The sequence below is a fragment of the Stegostoma tigrinum genome, chromosome 1, assembly GCF_030684315.1.
Source record: "Stegostoma tigrinum isolate sSteTig4 chromosome 1, sSteTig4.hap1, whole genome shotgun sequence".
In the NCBI taxonomy this organism is placed as follows: Eukaryota; Metazoa; Chordata; class Chondrichthyes; order Orectolobiformes; family Stegostomatidae; genus Stegostoma; species Stegostoma tigrinum.
Genome location: NC_081354.1, coordinates 16650523 through 16673384, shown reverse-complemented (window position 1 = coordinate 16673384; position 22862 = coordinate 16650523). Strand labels below are relative to the sequence as shown.

General features: G+C 43.2%; 1 protein-coding gene across 2 annotated transcripts; it reads right to left on the bottom strand.

Annotated features, from left to right (window-relative positions):
• Positions 1–3362: 3362 nt before the first annotated feature.
• On the bottom strand, positions 3363–20102 carry LOC125454511 (THAP domain-containing protein 1-like). 2 transcript variants are annotated; one of them, XM_048535392.2, is made up of 3 exons: positions 19992–20102; positions 9290–9491; positions 3363–5181 (listed from the first exon to the last, which is right to left on the bottom strand). In XM_048535392.2, the coding sequence occupies exons 1-3, from the start codon at positions 20060–20062 to the stop codon at positions 4849–4851; spliced, it is 606 nt and encodes a 201-aa protein (XP_048391349.1). In that variant the 5' UTR covers positions 20063–20102; the 3' UTR covers positions 3363–4848. The 2 variants fall into 2 exon arrangements, with proteins under 2 accessions (XP_048391349.1, XP_048391358.1); XM_048535401.2 differs by having other exon boundaries at positions 20025–20102.
• Between the last annotated feature and the right edge of the window lie 2760 nt (positions 20103–22862).

The window sequence follows — 22862 nt, the reverse complement described above, 5'->3', positions numbered from 1 at the left end:
GCGGCCATTCAGCCCACTGTTCCCATTCCGACTAACCCTGTGGTCCTCCTACTTAGGGCTGTCGGAGTTCTGCAGAAGGGTGACTCGACCCGAAACGTTCACTCTGATTTCTCTCCACGATACTGCCATACCCTGCTGAGCTTTTCCAGCAATTTTTTTAAACCTTTTTGTATCTTTCGGAGTTCTACTTCTCTGGCTCAAACGTTTTCTGCCTTCATGTCGGGGATGTTTTGGTGAAGTGTGGGATTATTTCCAGCAGATTTGGCAGCATTTGTGATAACACCATTAACGTTTCGATTCCAGCAGACCGTACTTCAGAACTGGGACTCGAAACGTTAGCTTTGTTCTTTCGGCGCAGACACTGCCCAGCCCTGCTGAGGTTCTCCAGCAAACTTCTGTTGTTGTTGTTGTTTGTTTGCGATATCCGGCACCGCAGTTCGTTCTTTTACATTTGGGACTAGTTCTGTCTTTTCCCCACACCGAAAACGTTTAAGACTGAAATTATTGGAGATTTTCGAAATCGCGAGGAATGTGGAAAGTGAAAATTGAGAGTTTGTTTCTATTGGTGGAAAGATTGAGAATGAGAAGACACGGATTTCACGAAAATTGGGAAAAGGGCAACGGCGGATACGAGCAGATAAATGTTTTCGGGCTCGAACAGATAAAGATTTAGAATCAGCTGCCTGCTTGTTTAGTATTTTTCCAGATGACTTACTCCTGTTACCTTGTGGTATTTGTAGCCTGTCTCAATGTGGTACTGCGTTGTTTGATACAGTTTACTACCCTCACTCTTCTATCTTTGCTTTCTGTTGGGCCTACTGGTTGACACAATGTTGAATAGTATGTACACAAAAGACACTAGTCCTTCATGACCAGAATATTCATTGCATAATAACAACTACATTTTGATCGTGCATAATATTAGGAACCCGGGGAACCGGTACACTTGCAACTGGCTCTTCTGAAAGCCAAGGGGGAATTTGGATTACTTTCCGAAAAGGAAGAAATGCAGGGTTTTGGGAAAAGTGTAGGAAAAGATATTGGTTGAATTGCTCACTGCGCTAGACAAGGTAACCATGATGGGCAAAATAACCACATCTGTACTGGGAAAAATTGATGCTGTAATTTTTCCTGCTCAGCTAATGGAAATGGGTCATTTCTATTTTCTTCCATCCTGTTCTGACAACTAGTGGTTTGAGACAAAGAATATGCTTCGTGAAAGCAGACATTGCTGGAAAAACTCAGCAGGTCTGGCAGCATCTGTGGTGAGAAAGCAGAATTAACATTGAGTCCAGTGAACCTTCTTCAGCAAATGCTGTTTCCAAGGCTAGGTCTTCCTGAAACAGCTCACCAGCCTCATGCTAGATACTATAGTTCAAGGAATGTCACTGCAACAATTCTGGTTGATCAACTGTTACCAGCTGATATAGATTATACTGGATTATCAACCTGCAATTTTTTCCACATTCAGTCACATTACAAATGCACCTTCTGTGGTCATCAAGCTCTGGAATGGGACTTGAATCCGGTGTTCAGAGCAAGCACAGCAAAGACAGTCATACAGCACAGAAACAACTTATCTATGCTGATCAGGTTTTCTGAATTGGTCTCATTTAGCTCTCTAAATCTTTTCTGTCCATGAACCTGTTCAATGTCCTTTTAAATGTTCTAAGTATATCTGCATCTACTACTTCCTCTGGCAGCTTGTTCCACAGATGGTGGTATGTGCAGAAAAAGCTGCCCCTCAGGTCCCTTTTAAATTTTTCTCCTCTCGTATTAAACCTATGCCCTCCAATTTTGGACTTCCCTACCCTGAGGAAAAGACCATGCTGATTCACCTTATATATGTCCCTCAGAGGCTTCTAAACCACAATGAGGTTACCCCTCAGCCTCCTATGCTCCAAGGCAAAAGATTCCCTGCCTCTCCTTAACTCAATTCTTCCAGCCCCAGCAATACCCTTGTTAATTTTCCTGGATCTTTTCTAGTTTAACCACATCCTTCCCATAGTAAAGTGACCAGAATTGTACACAGTACTTTAAAAGTGGCCTCACCGCTATCTTGTACAGCTAAGATCCGTGTTTCAGTCTGCTTCCCCCACCTGCTCGACTCTCTATTTCTTCTGGTATCTCAAGGTAACAACAGATTTGGTGTTGATGTCCCTCTAAGGTGACCTGGGAGCTGAGATTAGCATTTTGTAATCCGAGGAAGGAGCTGAATTTCTACACCTTGCTGGGGTAGGAGCTGTCGGCCATGGTTTTATTCTTTGCTGCCAAGCAACAAGCTGCCATTTGCTTGGCACACTGCTTCTTATTCTCATAGCATGTTAATATTTGTTGCAAAGGGAACTGAACATTGAAGGGAAGCTTCCCTTCAGTTATGCAAGACACTAGTGAGACCACAACGACAGTAGTGTGTACAGTTTTGGTCACTTTATTTAAGAAAGCATGCAAGCAAATTGGAAGCAGCTCATAGAAGGTTTACTGGCTAATACTTGGAATGGTTGGGTTGTCGAATGAGAAGTTTGACAGTCTAAGCACATATCTGCTGAAGTTGAGAAGAGCAAGATGTGACAATTAAAACATACAAGGTCTGGATAGTTAGATGAAGATGTTTTATTATAAGAGGCATCAAAAACTAAGCATTACTGTTTAAAAATCAGGGATTGCCAATTTTAAACACGTGTTTTTTTTTAAAAAAAATCAGGATTCAGTCTTTGAACCTTTCCTCCTGAGAAAGTGATGGAAGAAGAGTCTTTTTTTAAAATTGTAAAGTTGGTTAGATTCTTGTCAAGCAAAGAGGTGAAAAGTTATCATAGGTAGTCACGAACGTAGAGGAGGTTACAATTAAATCAGCCATAAATTTATTAAATGGTGAAGCAGACTTGAGGGGCTGAATGACCTACTGCTACTTGTTTGTATGGCACTAATCATTGTCTCATTAGACATTTTTCATCTTTTTTCTCTTTTCTCAATTTTATACACTTCAGAAAGTCCTCAGTTCCAGAAGTTTAAGTAGTTCTTAGCCTGCGAACATTCAAGAACTCAACATTATACCCAGTGATTGTTAACTGTGGGTCAGCCGAACTACAGAGACAGGCTAAACTATATATAATAAACAAACATTTAAAATTCATATTTAGAAGATGATTGCACTTAGCACACATTTCAGCATAAATATTTTCCCCTTGCTTTAAACTCCAAAGGCTGTTCATGTAATTTAACATGAACGTAAAGTTATAATGCACTGACCCCTTACTTTTACAAGTAGGGTCACAACCTTTTCTCTTTCGTTCTACTTTCTACACCACTGTCACAATACAAAATCAGATAACCAAGCCATTTAGGAGTGATAGAATGTCAAGCTTTTTATTACATATTTTACATAACCTGCAATTGTCTAGAGACTCACATTATATTACATCTTTTAAACATTAACTAATTGCAGAAAGATTATTTTATATACAACTTTGAGATTTTGGAAGTGCAGTTAAAACATTACACAGGACCAAAATGACCACTGCAGTTTTAAATTTTGAATACAAATTTTTTTTTTAAAAAAAAAAAACACCCCTCAAATACTTGGAATAAGGAAACAGACTATGAAGGACAAGATTTAAAAATTGTGTAGACGAGCGAAAGGTCCTTGGTGTGTAAATCATTAAAAAGGTGAGAAGTGTAATTAGATAAAGCTATTAAAAGACAGGCAAGTGGAACCCTTGCTTTTTTAAAATCTAGAATTAGTATAGATGCAAGGAGGTAATATTGAACTTGCACCAAACCTTTGATTGGGACACCATCTCGATTCATGAATCCCTCTAAAGATGTAACCCCCTCATGTGGTTATATCAGTTACAAAGACTTGAGAAACTGGAATTGCTTTATGTTAACAGAACTGATATTAAAGGGTGATTTAATAAAGAATTTCCATGAGGAAGTTAGGGGGAAAAAAAAAGGAGAGTTATGTGAAATGTTCTGACAATGCTGAATAAATCCAGTTACTTCTAAAAGCAAAATTAAGAGGCAAAATAATCTCTGTGAAGAAAACAAAAAGGAGGAAATTAGATTTGGTAGTTATGGACAAAAACAGAAGATTTTAGCTAAATGCTGTTCCAAACTGAAGTTAAATCTAAACTGTTAATTTCCCCTTTTCCAAGTGTGACTTCCACCTAAATGCACTTTGTGACGTTCAGTATTTTATTACAGTTCACTTTATCTGTGGGCCTTTACAAGCTTAAAGCTTTGATGTAGTTTTTCCAAGTTTTTTTTGCAGCATAAATATTCCCAGCTTCTTCACTTGCTTCTCTTCGTTCAGATCCCCAATCCTTTCTGACTGATTTAGACGAGTCCTTCACTGTAGCATAGACCAGAACTACACACAGTACTCCAGTTAGGACTGAATGAGTTCTAAAATTTGCCCATCACCAACAGTGACTTTTATTCATCCCTCTGAATGCAGATGCCAAGGCCTAGATTGTCTTTATTGCTTTCTCATACAGTGATTGTTAAACTAAGTGATCTATCAATATCCTAGATTTATCATGTCCTACTATTGTTCACTTTGTATTCTCACCGGTCAGTCCATCGATTCAACTTCATCACTATTTTTAGCTATTCTAAACTTGAGTGCTCTGTCACATTCTTCTAGAGTTGGAGATGGTCTGTTATTGCAGTTGCTTAAACCCATATCAGAAAATTTATTCAGTTGTTCTTATTTATATCATTTATGTACAATGTAAACAAAGGCCTCGCAGTGACCCGAGGCATTCTGATCATTACCTCCTTTCCTCGATCCTAGGCAGTGTGGAAACATAATTATCTGCCATTTAATAAATATGATACCAATAAATGCTAAACTTTAGTCACTTCATACAAAGTATCATTTAACAGTACACATCTCTGATGTGGTAGTATCTCTTGTGTATTAAGTTCCTGTAATAACTTCTTCATTTTCTGTAATCGTTGCTCTTGGCGGCGTGATTTCTGCTGCAAGAATTTCAGTTTCTTCTTCAGCTTCTCATTCTGTTCTTCCAATTGCTGAATCTTTTTCTTTTGCAAACATGCATCACCGACACTATAGCTGTGATCATAAACAGTTAGCAAACCATGTGCTTGTTTCAGTGCGGTGTCCTCTGTTATTTCTTCTGCATTAGGTTGGTTACTTGTCATTGGTATTTCTAATTTCTATCAATACAAAATGATTATTAGATTAACAGCTTGGAATATTTAATATATGATGACAGTAAATCTAAAGTTGGAGTCATTTTTGTAATAAATCTACTACAGTAAACTTCTCAAACCACAAACTTCTCATCCAGCCAGACTTCAAAATATTAAAATATAGCATGCCACACAAGTTAACATACAATTAACAGCACATTTTATGGCATGTGTCATCTAACCCAAATGTAAGCATTTGAATTCAAGGTTTGGCTTTTCTGTTCAACCACATCAACAGATTTTAATCAAAGAATGAGAATGTTTAATTTCTGCATTGTTCTGTTGCATCAAATCCTGATGCATCATAAAGAATGTGTGCATGCATAATGAAGGCTTTAAGTGTTGTGGAAGTGAGTGAACACTGGAACAGCTTTTTTTTAAAAAATTCATTCATGGGACAAGACATTACTGGCCAGGCAGCATTTATTGCCCATCCCTAATTGCCCAGAGGGCAGTTCATAGTCATAGTCGACCACATTGCTGAGAGTCTGGAGTCACTTGTAGGCCAGACCAGGTAAGGATGGCAGTTTCCTTCCCTAAAAAGGTCATTAGTGAACCAGATGAGTTTTTCCAACAATCGACAATGGATTCACGGCCACCATTAGGCTCTTAATTGCAGATTCTTATTGAATTCAAATTCCACCATCTGCCATGGCAGGATTCAAACCCAGGTTCCCGGAATGTTACCTGGAGCTCTGGATTCACAGTCTGGCAAGAATACCGCTAGGCCATTGCCTTAACATAATCTCAATTCAAAAAGAGTGATCAAAAGAGATACAAGCAGCTACAGATGAGGCAATCACCCCTTTTCGACTTTAAAGAGATATAATTAGCTAAAGGCATGGCTTCCAACATTCAGAACTTAGAACACAATATGGAGCATTATAAAATAACTTAATAAGTATGGGGAAACGTTCGCATGTCAGATTTTTTAAATTAACACACTCTCGTATAGGATCTTGTAAGTACGAGAGTTTGCAAGTCATACATTGTTGAATCAGGGACCGCCTGAATAAGAGAATTACTAGCTTAGCATTTGGAAAACAGTTGCAGTATCTGATAGAGCCAGCTTAGATTTACAAAGGGAAAATCATGTTTGACAAATCAACTGGAATGCTTCGATAGCCAGAGACTTTTCCCCAGGGCAGGATTGACTGCCATGAGAGGTCATAGTTTTAAAGTGTTCGGAAGAAGGTATAGAGGAGACGTCAGAGGGAGGTTCTTCACCCAGAGAGTTGTGAGCGCATGGAATAGTTTACCAGTGGTAGTCGTGGAAGCGGAGTCATTAGTGACATTTAAGCGACTGCTGGACATGCACATGGACAGCAGTGAATTGAGGGGAATGTAGGTTAGGTTACTTTATTTTGGGATTAGGATTATTCCACGACACAACATCGTGGGCCGAAGGGCCTGTACTGTGCTGTACTTTTCTATGTTCTGTGTTCTAAGAATGTAATTAGGAAAACTGATGAGGGGGTGCCAATAGTAGATGTAGGTTATTTGGATTTCAACAGCTGCAAGAAGACCAAGTATGTAAAATTAAAGCACATGAGCTTCAGTGTAGTAAACTGGCTGGCAGAGTGAAAACAAAGGAGGAGTAAAAGGAGTCTTTTTCTGAATGGCAGGCACTGACTACAACAGGGATCATTGCTAGGACCCCAGCTATGCACAATATATATTAATGGTTTGTATAAGGGAACAAAACATAATAGCTCTAAATTTGCAGGTGTCAAAGCTGGCTGGGAGGGTGAGCTGTGAAAATGATGTAAAGATGTTTCAGTGTGATTTGCATAATGATTGGCAAATGCAGTACAAAGTGTATAAGTGATAATAGGAACTGCAGATGCTGGAGAATCAAAGATAATAAAACGTGAGGCTGGAGGAACACAGCAGGCCAAGCAGCATCTCAGGAGCACAAAAGCTGACGTTTCGGGCCTAGACCCTTCATCAGAGAGGGGGATGGGGTGAGGGTTCTGGAATAAATAGGGAGAGGGGGAGGCGGACCGAAGATGGAGGGAAAAGAAGATAGGTGGAGAGAGTATAGGTGGGGATAGGTCAGTCCAGGGAAGACTGACAGGTCAAGGAGGTGGGATGAGGTTAGTAAGTAGATGGGGGTGCGGCTTGGGGTGGGGGGAAGGGATGGGTGAGAGGAAGAACAGGTTAGGGAGGCAGAGACAGGTTGGACTGGTTGTGTGGTGCAGTGGGGGGAGGGGACGAACTGGGCTGGTTTAGGGATGCAGTTGGGGAAGGGGAGATTTTGAAACTGGTGAAGTCCACATTGATACCATTAGGCTGCAGGGTTCCCAGGCGGAATAGGAGTTGCTGTTCCTGCAACCTTCGGGTGGCATCATTGTGGCACTGCAGGAGGCCCATGATGGACATGTCATCTAAAGAATGGGAGGGGGAGTGGAAATGGTTTGCGACTGGGAGGTGCAGTTGTTTGTTGCGAACTGAGCGGAGGTGTTCTGCGAAGCGGCCTCCAAGCCTCCGCTTGGTTTCCCCAATGTAGAGGAAGCCACACCGGGTACAGTGGATGCAGTATACCACATTAAGCAGAGGTTCACCTGCACATCTGCCAATGTGGTATACTGCATCCACTGTACCCGGTGTGGCTTCCTCTACATTGGGGAAACCAAGCGGAGGCTTGGAGACCGCTTTGCAGAACACCTCCGCTCAGTTCGCAACAAACAACTGCACCTCCCAGTCGCAAACCATTTCCACTCCCTCTCCCATTGAAAAAAGTTAAAACTCCATGAAATAGTTATTTCATTATCAACCGGGTAGACTAAGTCATTATTAACCAACTCCTCTGGCCCAGAAATTGAACAACTCAAGTGTATTGTTATTGATATGACCAAACCACCTCAAAATATATCAATGAGATAGCCTCAAGCCCAACTTTTATCTTATCTAAAAGACATGCGTAAGGCAATGTGTTCCAGTAATGATTTGACTGGAGCATTACAAGGTTTAAGTAAAAACACTTCTTACAACACAGTTAAAATACAAACAAAAAAATTGGTATAACTGTTAAAATAATGAGTAAAGTGATATTATTTAACTACTCATCATCAATTGATCCAACATAGCAGCACCCCATAAATACACCCTTGGCAAAGACAAATTCAGCAAAACACATTCTTCTCACCTGCTATCTCCTCCAGCCCAAGAGGAAGTTTCTTTCAGTGTTCTTATCTAGCAGCAGATACAGCAAACTGTAGCTATCAGCTTCAAACCCCAACTTAAACTAAAAGCAAAACTAAAACTCTCGGTCTGAGAGCCTGACTCTAGTCACTCATTCTTCTTTTTTTTAATTTAAAAAAACACTCTGGGAGCTCAAAGCTGTTTACCCAGAGCTTCTGAAGCAGCCATTCCACCACCACTGGCAACGCCCATCTACAAAAGAAACAGCACAGACCAAATCCCTCTTAAAAGGCACATATACTCACCAGTATAAATGTCAATACTTTTACTTTCTATCCTCTCCCCTACTTTCACTAAATCTAACTTTTCATTGTTTATCTTTCTATACCTCTTAAATTCAACTATTCCAATTCATCTTTCTTCCACCATTTATTTCTCAATCTTAAATCTGGTTAGCTATGATGTTTCTGTTGCTCTTTAAAGTCATAAATATTCTGTTATCAACATACGTTCACAAAAATGTGTTTAAAGGGTTTAAGTTCAAAGATTCAGGAAAAGTTCAAAGAACTGGCAGGGCACAAGATTCCCAGCTATTAAAACAAGACTTCATTTCTCTATTCTGATCATTCAGCTAAGTGTTAAATACTGAACGATAATATTCAAAGAGTAGAACACTATTACAGTGCTCTGGCCAACAATTTTTCAATTAAACACCAAAAACAGGTTAACTGATAACTCATTTCATGGCTATTTGTATCAAATGTCTGAGGTTGGCAATTTAACATGATACATCATTATACTTCACAGAACTACTGTGGATAAAGCAAGAGAGCATCTAATAGATTGTATCGTGTGCAACTAAAACAGTGCTACATTGCAAGTTAGAAACAATAATCAACTAACATTGTATTGGAATAAAAAAAAGTACCTTTGATTGTTGATTTGGTCGGGTAAAGCAGAATATGGATGGCACAGCATTTTCTTCCAGTATTTTGTTGTTACAGTTCTTTCTAAAGCAGTCCAACGTGAAATGTTCTGAGCAAAGATTGCTGTTTTTGGTGGGTGTAAAATTACGTCTCCTTACTGCAGCCAACCATTTCTTACACAGCTCTGGTCGTTTCAGGGGAAACCTTTAATCAAATTTTAGAAAGATTGTTAGAGGGAAGACATTAGAGAAGTATTTTAACAGGACAATTAGAAACAGCAAATCTAGTTAAAACCAATAGTTAAACCATGACTAGAATACGGTCAACAGTCTGGTCCCCTTTTCTAAGGCAAAACATACTGGTATTCTAAAAAAAGGTAAGGTAGGTTGGCCCTTGCTCAGTGAGGCTCAGAAGAATGAGAGGCAGCCTTGTTGAGACATACAGGATTCTTTGGGGGCTTGATGGGATAGATGCTGAAAGGAAGTTTCCTCTCGTGGGTGTGTCCTCTGTTCTGGACACTATCTTAAAATATGAAGCCCGCATTTAAGATAAACAAGGAGGAATTTCTTCTCAGAGCAAACTTCTTACGAAGACTGAATAAGCTGGATGGTTAAGTATATTCTAAACTGAGATAGACAGGTTTTTAAACCAATAATGGAGCTAAGGGTTCAAGCAGGAAAGTGGACTTGAAGATTATCAAATCAGCCATGAACTAACTGAATGATGGAGTTGACTCAATGATCTGCTTCTGCTCCTCAGGGTCTTACGGCAATGAAATAAGCTTGCATGGTGTATCAATTTATCATCTCATCCAAAAGGTAGTTCAACATGAGTCAACGTTACTGAACGGAACTGATGAATCGCAGAGAATTTATTAAGAAAGGACAAACTTGAGGCAATATCTCCTCCTCTGGTTGTGAGAAAAACTTAGTGAGGGTTACATGACCCAGTTCTCTCAGTCAGTTGCTATTACAGAACAAGAATTCAAGAACACTGCCCTCAAGTCGCCATATGATGCTGACATATCTGCAGTGAGGGAAGCATGATGTGAAAATGATTCTGAAACTTTCACTCTAAGATTAACCAGACCACTCAACAGTAAGAGGATCTAAGAACTGTTGAGACATTTGCAATAGCCTTAACTACTTAATTCATGTTGACCACGATGAGTACATTTCCTAATCACAAGATGCAAGTATCATAAAAGGAAACTTTTGATGAGGAAATTAAATCATTGTAGTCAACATGAATCTCAATCAAATCTGGGTTGTAACATCACATCTGTGCTCTTCCACTTAAGCCGCATTTCCCCTTCCCTCAATTCTGATATAGAACATAGAACATAACAGCACAGTACAGGCCCTTCGGCCCTCAATGTTGTGCCGACCTGTCATATCGATCTCAAGCCCATATACACGCTTCTAGGAGAAAGATCACATTCACAAAGTCACAGGAGGGAAAGCATAATGGAAGATTAATCAGCAAATACTGCTTTGTAAGTTTTGCTGAGATTGTGCTCTAGCCCAACGGCCAGATCATCACTGTCTCTCTCAGAAATCAGCAGTTCTCATAAGGCAGGTCTGGACCTTTATATCAGAGAAAGTTGACAGAAAGGAATGTAGGTCCAGTACTCAGTTCACCCATTAACCACTTTGTGTATTGCTTAAAATGGAGATGAACAGAACTGATGTGCTAGGGATACTGCATCCAAGTTTTACAACAGGAAGTTGTGGACCATGAGGAACAGATTTATGTGCCAACACAAGACTGAGGGAAGTCAATGACAAACAGATCAACACAATTTGAGGGTGGCTTGATGATCTCACTAATCCAGTCATTTTGTAATCTGCTTTTTCCTTTTAATTTATTCCTAGTGTGTGGGTAAGTGTGTGTGCGCGTCTGGCTTGCCCAATATTTATTGCCTACTTCTCGTTGCCTTTGAGAAAGCAGCTGCCTTCTTGAACTACAATAATCTAACTGAAGGTCAGGAGACAAACAATAAGAAGGGAATTCCAGGATCTTTACTCAGCGACAGCAAAGGAATGGCAATACATTTCCAAGTCAAGATGGCGAGTGGCTTGGAAGGAACTCGCAGGTGTTGGTGATCCCACAGCCATCAACACGGTAGTGGTCTTAAATTAGAAAAAGGTACTAAGGAGGCTTGGTGAATTTCTGCAGTGCACCTTGTAGATAGCACACACTGCTCTTACTGTGTCAGAATGAATGCAATCGATCTTTGTATGTAAATGTCAGTCAAGAGGTGGGTTGCTGGATGTTGAATGATGAGACTTGAGTGTTATTGGAGCTGCACTCATCTAGCCAAGTGGGGAGTATGCCACTACATTCCTGACTTGTGCCTTGCAGATGATGGACAGACTTTCGGGAGTTGGGAGATGATTTACTCTGTGCAGGCTTCCTAGCCTGGATCCAGTTTTGTAGCCATTTCATTTGTACCTAGCCAATCCCAGGTCAGTTTCTGCACAATGACAACCCTTAAGATGTGCCCGACACAAATGGTAATTGCCATTTGTCAGCTCAAACATTCTGTCATCTTGTTGCTTCGGTATCTGTGACAAATGGTGCTGAACACTGTCCAGTAGACATCTTCACTTCTGACATTATGATGGAAAGAAGGTCATTGAGGAAGCAGCTAAAGATGGCTGGTCCAAGAACACCTACTGAGGATCTCCTGCAGAGATGTCCAAAGGCTGAGATGGTTAACCTTCAATCAAATCATCTTCCTCTGTGATACACATAATTCCAACCAGAGGAGACCATTCCCCGATTACAGGATGTAACTTGATGATTTTTCACATTGATCGGGCAAATGCTGGTTTTGTAACTGTCCTCGAACATCTTTGCAGGTAGTGGGCACAGCAAGTTCTAGAGCACGTCTTCAGTGCTATGGTTGTCAAAGCCCACAGCCTTTGCAATATCCAGTGCCTCCAGTGTTTTTATATCACATGAAGTGATTCAAATTGACTGAAGACTTATACAAAGAACAAAGAAACCTACAGCACAGGAACAGGCCCTTCGGCCCTCCAAGCTTGCGCCGATCAAGACCCTCTGTCTAACCTGTAATCTATTTTCTAAGGGTCTGTGTCCATTTGTTCCCTGCCCACCCATGTACCTGTCCAAATATATCTTAAAAGACGCTAACGTGTCTGCGTCTACCACCTCCGCTGGCAACGCATTCCAGGCACCCACCACCCTCTGTGTAAAGAACTTTCCACGCATATCTCCCTTAAACTTTCCTCCTCTCACTTTGAACTCATGACCCCTAGTAATTGAGTCCCCCACTCTGGGGAAAAAGCTTTTTGCTATCCACCCTGTCTATACCCCTCATGATTTTGTAGACCTCAATCAGGTCCCCCCTCAATCTCCGTCTTTCTAATGAAAATACTCCTAATCTACTCAACCTCTCTTCATAGCGAGCACCCTCCATGCCAGGCAACATCCTGGTGAACCTCCTCTGCACCCTCTCCAAAGCATCCTCATCCTTTTGGTAACGTGGCGACCAGAACAACACAAAGTACTCCAAATGTGGCCGAACCAAAATCCTATACAAGTGCAACATGACCTGCCAACTCTTGTACTCAATACCCCGCCCAATGAAGGAAAGCATGCCATATGCCTTTTTGACCACCCTATTGACCTGCGTTGTCACCTTCAGGGAACAATGGACCTGAACACCCAGATCTCTGTGTTCCCTAGGACTTTTCCATTTACTGTATAGTTCGCCTTTAAATTTGATCTTCCAAAACGCATCATCTCGCATTTGCCCGGATTGAAGTCCATCTGCCATTTATCTGCCCAACTCTCCAGTCTATCTATGCTCTGCTGTAATCTCTGACAGTCCCCTTCACTATCAGCTACTCCACCAATCTTAGTGTCATCAGCAAACTTGCTGATCAGACCACCTACACCTTCCTCCAGATCATTTACATATATCACAAACAACAGTGGTCCCAGCACAGCTCCCTGTGGAACACCACTGGTCACAGGTCTCCAATTTGAGAAAATCCCTCTACTACTACCCTCTGTCTCCTGTTGCCTAGCCAGTTTTTTAATCCATCTACCTAGCACACCCTGGACCCCATGTGACTTCACTTTCTCCATCAGCCTGCCATGGGGAACCTTATCAAACACCTTAATGAAGTCCATGTATATGACATCTACAGCCTTTCCCTCATCAATCAACTTTGTCATGTCCTCAAAGAATTCTATTAAGTTGGTAAGACATGACCTTCCCTGCAGAAAACCATGTTGCCTATCACTGATAAGCCCATTTTCTTCCAAATGGGAATAGATCCTATCCCTCAGTGTCTTCTCCAGTAGCTTCCCTACCACTGACGTCAGGCTCACTGGTCAATAATTACCTGGATTATCCTTGCTACCCTTCTTCAACAAGGGGACAACATTAGCAAGTCTCCAGTCCTCTGGGACTTCACCCGTGTCTAAGGACACTGCAAAGATATCTGTTAAGGCCCCGGCTATTTCCTCTCTCGCTTCCCTCAGTAACCTGGGATAGATCCAATCCGGACCTGGGGACTTGTCCAACTTAAAGTCTTTTAGGATACCTAACACTTCCTCCTTCCTTATGTCAACTTGACCTAGAGTAAGCAAACATCTATCCCTAACCTCAACATCCGTCATGTCCCTCTCCTTGGTGAATATCGATGCAAAGTACTCGTTAAGAATGTCACCCATTTTCTCTGACTCAGGCATAACTAGTTGTCCCAGGATATCGATGCTTCAGGTGGGATACAGAGGGAGGTAAAGGGTGGAGGAGTTGCAGTAATGGTCAAAGACGATATCACAGCTGCACTGAAGGAGGGCCCCATGGAGGATTCAAGCAGTGAGGCAATATGGGTAGATCTCAGAAATAGGAAGGATGCAGTAACAATGTTGGAGCTGTACTACAAGCCTCTCAAAAGTGAGCATGAGATAGAGGCACAAACATGTGAACAGATAATGGAAAGGTGTAGGAGAAACAGGGTGGTGGTGATGGGAGATTTTAATTTTCCCAACATTGACTGGGATTCACTCAGTGTTAGGGGTCAAGACGGAGCAGAATCTGTAAGGTGTGTCCAGGAGGGTTTTCTAGAGCAGTATGTACGTCATCCAATTTGCGAAGGGGCCATAGTGGACCTGGTGCTGGGGAATGAATCCGTCCAGGTAGTTGATACTATAGTAGGGGACTACTTTGGAAATAGCGACCACAATTCCATATTAGAAAGATGGAGATTGAGGGGGACCTGATTGAGGTCTACAAAATCATGAGGGGTATAGACAGGGTGGATAGCAAAAAGCTTTTTCCCAGAGTGGGGGATTCAATTACTAGGGGTCATGAGTTCAAGTGAGAGGAGGAAGGTTTAAGGGAGATATGCATGGAAAGTTCTTTACACAGAGGGTGGTGGACGCCTGGAATGCGTTGCCAGCGGAGGTGGTAGACGCATACACATTAGCGTCTTCTAAGATATATTTGGACAGGTACATGGATGGGCAGGGAACAAATGGACACAGACCATTAGAAAATAGATGACAGGTTAGACAGAGGATCTCGATCAGCCCAGGCTTGGAGGGCCGAAGGGCCTGTTCTGTGATGTAGGTTTCTTTGTTCTTTGTTCTTAGATGGTGGACAAGCTTTGAGTGGTCAGGAGGTGACATAGATACCATAGTATTCCTAGCTTCTGGCCTGCTCTTGAAGCCACTGTGTTTATGTGGTGAGCCCAGTTGAATTGTCAATGATAACACCCAGGATGTTGATAGTGTGTGATTCAATGATGGTAGCACCATTGAATGTGAGGGTGGCTCAGTGGTTAGCACTGCAGCCTCACAGCACCGGAGACCCAGGTTCAATTCTAGCCTCGGGCGACTGTCTGTGTGGAGTTTGCACATTCTCCCAGTGTCTGCGTGGGTTTCTTCCGGGTGCTCTGGTTTCCACCCACAGTCCAAAGATGTGCAGGCTGGGTGGATTGGCCATGCTAAATTGTCCGTAGTGTTCAGGAGTGTGTGGGTTATAGGGGGATGGGCCTGGGTCTGGGTCGGATGTTTCAAGGGGCTGTGTGGACTTGTTGGGCTGAAGGGCCTGTTTCCACACTGTAGGGAATCTAATCTAATCTAATCTAATCATAACTTTCCTTCTTTGTCCTTACGTGGGCCAATCCTTTCTCTAGTTCCCCTCTTGCTCTTTATATATGAATAAAAGGCGTTGGGATTTTCCTTAACCATGTTTGCCAGCAATATCACATGTCCTCTCTTAGCCCTCGTTTCAGATTCGCTGTACATTCCTGATATTCTTGCAAAGCTCCATCTGTCTTCAGTCGCCTAGACCTCATGTATGCTTCCGTTTGTTCTCTTGGCTAGTCTCACAATTTCACCCGTCATCCATGGTTCCCTAATCTTGCTTTTTCTATTCCTCATTTTCACAGGAACATGTCTCTCCTGCACACTAATCAACCTCTCTGTAAAAGCCTCCCACATATCAAATGTGGATTTACCTTCAAACAGTTTCTCCCTATCTACATTCCTCAGATCCCGCCAAATCTTGGTATTGTCGGCCTTCCCCCAGTTTAGTACTCTTCCTTTAGGACCACTCCTATCCTTGTCCATGAGTATTGTAAAACTTACAGAATTGTGGTCGCTATTTCCAAATTAGTCCCCTACTGTAATATCAACCACATGGCCAGGTTCATTCCCCAGCACCAGATCCAGTATGGCCCCTTCCCGAGTTGGACTACATACATACTGCTCTAGAAAACCCTCCTGGACACACCTTACAAATTCTGCTCCATCTTGACCGCTAACACTGAGTGAATCCCAGTCAATGTTGGGAAAAATACCTCGGACATTGAAATCTCTGGGGGAGCTGGGGATGGATCATCACTGTCCGTTTAATAGTGCTGACACTGACTGATCCTCTTTCTCAATGCCATACTCCCACTCTTTTCATAACTGCAATCTTTAGCACTTTGAAATCTATTTCTTTCTGAAATATATTAATGATTTGGCCATTGCATCTTCTGCGGTAAAGTATTCCACAGATTCACCATCCTCAATTAAAAAATTTATTATGTCAGTCATTATTTTATCCTACCAAATGGACAAATTTAGAAATATTGACATTATACTGCATCTATGATGCATTATCATACTCAGCTTTCAAATTTATTTTGCTTGCTTTTGTTGGAGTTATTCTATTATACTTTTGGGGACCTTCATGCATAGGAAGTTCTGCACATTCTCCCACTCAACTGCAAACCAGTTCCTCCCACCTCTGTCTCACACTTCTCTACATTTTTATTTGCTCTAAATTAAGCTTTTGAAATATCTTAATACCACTGATGTTGGAAAAAATGCCAGAGACATTCAGCAGGTCAAGCACCATCTGTGGAAAATGTAAGTGTTTTAGACTAATAACTTTCCATCAGTTTTTTCTATTTACATGAGACATACACAGCTATTCTGAATGTTTTTTTAAAAAACTGAAGTACTAAACTAATCGGGCCTAGACCCTTCATCAGAGAGGGGGATGGGGGGAGGGAACTGGAATAAATAGGGAGAGAGGGGGAGGCGGACCGAAGATGGAGAGTAAAGAAGATAGGTGGAGAGGGTGTAGGTGGGGAGGTAGGGAGGGGATAGGTCAGTCCAGGGAAGACGGACAGGTCAAGGAGGTGGGATGAGGTTAGTAGGTAGATGGGGGTGCGGCTTGGGGTGGGAGGAAGGGATGGGTGGGAGGAAGGGATGGGTGAGAGGAAGAACCGGTTAGGGAGGCAGAGACAGGTTGGACTGGTTTTGGGATGCAGTGGGTGGGGGAAGAGCTGGGCTGGTTGTGGGGTGCAGTGGGGGGAGGGGATGAACTGGGCTGGTTTAGGGATGCAGTAGGGGAAGGGGAGATTTTGAAACTGGTGAAGTCCACATTGATACCATATGGCTGCAGGGTTCCCAGGCGGAATATGAGTTGCTGTTCCTGCAACCTTCGGGTGGCATCATTGTGGCAGTGCAGGAGGCCCATGATGGACATGTCATCAAGAGAATGGGAGGGGGAGTGGAAATGGTTTGCGACTGGGAGGTGCAGTTGTTTGTTGCGAACTGAGCGGAGGTGTTCTGCAAAGCGGTCCCCAAGCCTCCGCTTGGTTTCCCCAATGTAGAGGAAGCCGCACCGGGTACAGTGGATGCAGTATACCACATTGGCAGATGTGCAGGTGAACCTCTGCTTAATGTGGAATGTCATCTTGGGGCCTGGGATGGGGGTGAGGGAGGAGGTGTGGGGACAAGTGTAGCATTTCCTGCGGTTGCAGGGGAAGGTGCCGGGTGTGGTGGGGTTGGAGGGCAGTGTGGAGCGAACAAGGGAGTCACGGAGAGAGTGGTCTCTCCGGAAAGCAGACAGGGGAGGGGATGGAAAAATGTCTTGGGTGGTGGGGTCGGATTGTAAATGGCGGAAGTGTCGGAGGATAATGCGTTGTATCCGGAGGTTGGTAGGGTGGTGTGTGAGAACGAGGGGGAGTTGTATCCCCCTCGTTCTCACACACCACCCTACCAACCTCCGGATACAACGCATTATCCTCCGACACTTCCGCCATTTACAATCCGACCCCACCACCCAAGACATTTTTCCATCCCCTCCCCTGTCTGCTTTCCGGAGAGACCACTCTCTCCGTGACTCCCTTGTTCGCTCCACACTGCCCTCCAACCCCACCACACCCGGCACCTTCCCCTGCAACCGCAGGAAATGCTACACTTGTCCCCACACCTCCTCCCTCACCCCCATCCCAGGCCCCAAGATGACATTCCACATTAAGCAGAGGTTCACCTGCACATCTGCCAATGTGGTATACTGCATCCACTGTACCCGGTGCGGCTTCCTCTACATTGGGGAAACCAAGCGGAGGCTTGGGGACCGCTTTGCAGAACACCTCCGCTCAGTTCGCAACAAACAACTGCACCTCCCAGTCGCAAACCATTTCCACTCCCCCTCCCATTCTCTTGATGACATGTCCATCATGGGCCTCCTGCACTGCCACAATGATGCCACCCGAAGGTTGCAGGAACAGCAACTCATATTCCGCCTGGGAACCCTGCAGCCATATGGTATCAATGTGGACTTCACCAGTTTCAAAATCTCCCCTTCCCCTACTGCATCCCTAAACCAGCCCAGTTCATCCCCTCCCCCCACTGCACCACACAACCAGCCCAGCTCTTCCCCCCCACCCACTGCATCCCAAAATCAGTCCAACCTGTCTCTGCCTCCCTAACCGGTTCTTCCTCTCACCCATCCCTTCCTCCCACCCCAAGCCGCACCCCCAGCTACCTACTAACCTCATCCCACCTCCTTGACCTGTCCGTCTTCCCTGGACTGACCTATCCCCTCCCTACCTCCCCACCTACACCCTCTCCACCTATCTTCTTTACTCTCCATCTTCGGTCCGCCTCCCCCTCTCTCCCTATTTATTCCAGTTCCCTCCCCCCATCCCCCTCTCTGATGAAGGGTCTAGGCCCGAAACGTCAGCTTTTGTGCTCCTGAGATGCTGCTTGGCCTGCTGTGTTCATCCAGCCTCACATTTTATTATCTTGGAATCTCCAGCATCTGCAGTTCCCATTATCTCTGATACTAAACTAATCCATTATTTATTTCCTCCTTCTCATGGCATGGAGACCAGAGTCATGTTCACCTCTTCAAAAAACAAGTAAAGAAAGAAGAGCACAATAGAGTTTGCATTTAACTTGCTCCTTCACAATCAAAAAGCAACTGAGAGCCTTTTAAGAGATAGTAGGAATTACCGATGTTGGAGAATCTGAGATAACAGCATATAGAGCTTTCGGGTCTGAGCTTCAGAAAGCTGAAAACGTCAGTTTTTCTGCTCCTTTGATGCTGCTTGACTTGCTGTGCTCATCCAGCTTGACACCTTGCTATCTCACAGCCAGTTAAGTACTTTTTAAAATCTAATCACTACTGTAGTGTGGCAAATGAAGCAATCAACAAAAGGTCACCAAACAGAAATGAAACGAAAGTTAAGATAATCATTTGTTTTGGGTCTTGATTAAGGATTAAAATATTGATCAGATCAGCATAACCTTGGGATCTCGCATCCAACTTAAAAGGTAAGACACAGCTTGTGCTTAACATCACATCCAAGAGGCAATCCATCAAATAACGTACACATCCTCAGTTCTGCAGTGAACTATTAGTCTGTGCTTTGGTGTCTGGAGTCTGACCGAAGTCTAGTGCCAGCACTTAACAAGGATGCACACGAGTCAAACAATAGCTCAATTTCACACTTGAACATAAAATTAGAACACCAGGCGGCTCTCACAAGTGACAGACAGTCTGTATTTCCGCAATCTCTTTCCTCGAGAACACCGTTGAAACAACATTCTTCTGAAACCCCTTCTACTCCCAAACACCTCAACCACCTCCTCTTTTTCAATCAACGGTCCGGAAACATCTTCGTAATCCCTTCCTCACCGACTCTCCCCAACCCCAGCCTACCGCTAACCAATATCTCTCTGCCTTCACACCCCTTTGAAATCCCTCGCTGTGTACACCACTCTCCTCCTCTTCTTTCTTCTTCCTTCCCCCCGCTCTTCACTGCGCCCCGTCTAAAACCAGGCCGGCTAGCGTCGAACTTTTATCGCTTTAAAGTGGTGCTGAAACCTCGCAAACAAAAAAAGACACAGGCATAGCCAGTCGACTCTCCGTACCTATGGAAAGAAACTCCCCGATCCTTATCATACCGATTCTTACAGCCATAAGCCGAACAGGAAAGCACCATTTCCACAGCCCTTCACCCGCTATGCACCTGACAGCAATCCTGGCTCTGATTGGCTGGACAGATCACGGCTTTGACTGGTTGGACAGGTGATGACTCTGATTGGCTGGACCGACCCAGGCTGTGATTGGCTGGAATTATCCCTATTCAGAATAATTCCGTTCGAAAAGGTAACAAAGTGTGGAGCTGGATGAACACAGCAGGCCAAGCAGCATCTTAGGAGCACAAGATGCTGCTTGGCCTGCTGTGTTCATCCAGCTCCACACTTTGTTACCTTGAATTCTCCAGCATCTGCAGTTCCCGTCATCTCTGATACGTTATGAAAGTTATCTTGTTCAAAGCGGTCGTTGCAAACTTCTGGAGTGGCTCAGGCTTGAATTTCGGGCCTCCTGGTTCAGAGGTAGGGACACTAACTGCAACACAACAGGCCCTTTTGAGACTGCATCTACCCTGACACACATTGTGGGTGAGTTTCAGGGTAAAGGGGGACAGTGGTACTGGGTAAAAGTTGCATGCTTCAGAAGTGTGTTGTAACACCTCTGAACTGATTTATTAGATATTATCTAACAGAGGGAGAAATTAGAATTTTTGCAGTACAGCAGGTCACCCAGCCCGGCTCTGTTTGCTCCAGCACTGGGTATAAAGAAATTCTTGTGAGACAGTGGCTGTGAGACAGAAGTCCCTGGTCCCACACCCATTTCATAGCCGAGGAATGTACATTCTTAACATGGCCATTTTGAGTATCAACCATTCAACACACATTAGTGGCATGCAACAAGTGTAAGGGACATTCCTGGTCAGGATGCACAGATTGTTGGAGACTCCAACGTCACCATCCAAAGTTACATACTATGTGCATGTTGCCACAGCAAGTCAGATGCCAGGCTGAACTGTAATGCACAACCACTGTATTTGGTACATAGTTGACATTAAGTCTGGGATTCCAATAGTTGAGTTCCAATAACTGAATGTGATATGACTCTGTTTCAGAACTGAATTATCCTCTATCTAGTTTTCTCCTTTCCAAGCTCTTCTTCATGATACCCTTGACTCTATTCACATCAAACCGTTATCTAAATAATCCCTACCCTCACTTTGTTTCTCTCATATTTGCAGATACTCTAAATTGTTCTTTCTCATCCAGAACAATTCTCCCTTGCTCACACTAAATCTGTTATCTTCACATGACCACACAAAACTCTTCTATTTCTGTAGTCTCTAATCTTTTTTTCTTTCAACAGTACTGAAATGCCCTAATCAAAGTCACTGTTGACTATTTCTATTTCTATTCTTCCTCATCCTTCGTCTGGCTGCAAACATTGAGTGGATAGAACACAAGAACTCCTTTAAATGCCCTTAGTCCATTGTGCACAGGGAGGGATGGATGTTGCTTGATTCCATTTTTACCTGTGTGGTAGAAACCATGGAAGTATCCAATTGGCTTTCCATTAATACACCATAACGTCATAAAGGATGATAATATTACAAAAATATTAGAATCCACAGAAGAACCAGGGATAAGGAAATAAACAACAGATTTCAGGGTGGAACTGAAACTTCAAAACTAAAAATCATTATTAACAAACGTGTACAAAACAAATACAAGTGTTGATGACTAAATAGTGTAACACCTCACCAAGGTAGCACGCTGGAAATCAAGCTCCATTAGTCTCAGAGTCTTCACAAAAGTTAAAAATTTTATCAAAGTATAAACTCCACAATGCACCTACCTTTTAGATCCAGGCTAACAGAAAGCATGGACCAGGTTTCTGTATGCAACAATAATTACTAATTATTACAACTAAACAGTTTCTAGCGATGTATAAACAAGTATGAACTGACGACATATAATACTACCAGTTAAAACTATTTTACCATGGACATGCAATCCCTTTACACGTCTAATTCCCCAGAAGGACGGTCTCAAGGCTCTCTGCTTCTTCCTGAATGAAAGTGCTGAGCTGTCCCCATTAACTGCCACCCTCCTCAGCATTGTTGAGCTTGTCCTCGCCTTGAATGACTTCCATCTTAACTCCTCTGATTTTCTTCAGGTCAAAGGGCAGGCCAGGGGTACCTGATTGGGACCCAGTTTTGCTTGTTTCTTTGTGGGGTACGTGGAACTATGCTTATTCCAAACCAACTCCGGCCACCACCCACAACCTTTTCACTGGTGTATCAATGATGTAATTGGTGTCACTTCCCTCTCTTGTCTGGAATTGGAAAGGTTTATCCATTTTGCTTCCAATTTCCACCCCAGTCTCACCTTCACCTGGCCTATCTCTGACTCCTCCCTCCATTCCTCAACATCTCTGTTCCCATTTCTGGGGATAGACTGGCCACCAATATCCACCCCAAACCCTTACAGAGGAAGTGGTTCATGTGTGGAATGAACTTCCAGAGGAAGTGGTGGTTGCGGCTACAGTTACAACATTTAGATAAGTACATGAATAGGAAAGGATTGGAGGGTTATGGGCAAAATGGAGGCAGGGGTGATTGGTCTGTTTTAGGATAATGGACTAGTTGGACCGCAGGGTCTGTTTCTGTGCTATTTGGCTCTATGATTTCCACAGTTACCTTGATGAAACATCCTCACACCTACTTCCTGTAAAGACTTTACTCCATTCTCCCAGTACCTCTATTTTTGTTGCAGCTGTCCTGATGATGCCAACTTCAATAATGGGGCCTCCGAAATGGCCACCTTCTTTGTCAAATGTGGATTCCCCAGCACCACAGTTGACACAGTCCTCAGCCGGGTCCAACTCTTCTCTCACATTTCAGCCCTCAGCTCCTTTCCTCCCTCCCC

Coding starts and splice junctions, on each gene's coding strand:
- LOC125454511 (XM_048535392.2), bottom strand. CDS start 20,062: ATGGTGCTTTCCTGTTCGGCTTATGGCTGTAAGAATCGGTATGATAAG. Junction 9,492..19,991: donor CGGGGAGTTTCTTTCCATAG/GTACGGAGAGTC, acceptor ATTTGATTAAAG/GTTTCCCCTGAAACGACCAG. Junction 5,182..9,289: donor GACCAAATCAACAATCAAAG/GTACTTTTTTTT, acceptor TTGTATTGATAG/AAATTAGAAATACCAATGAC.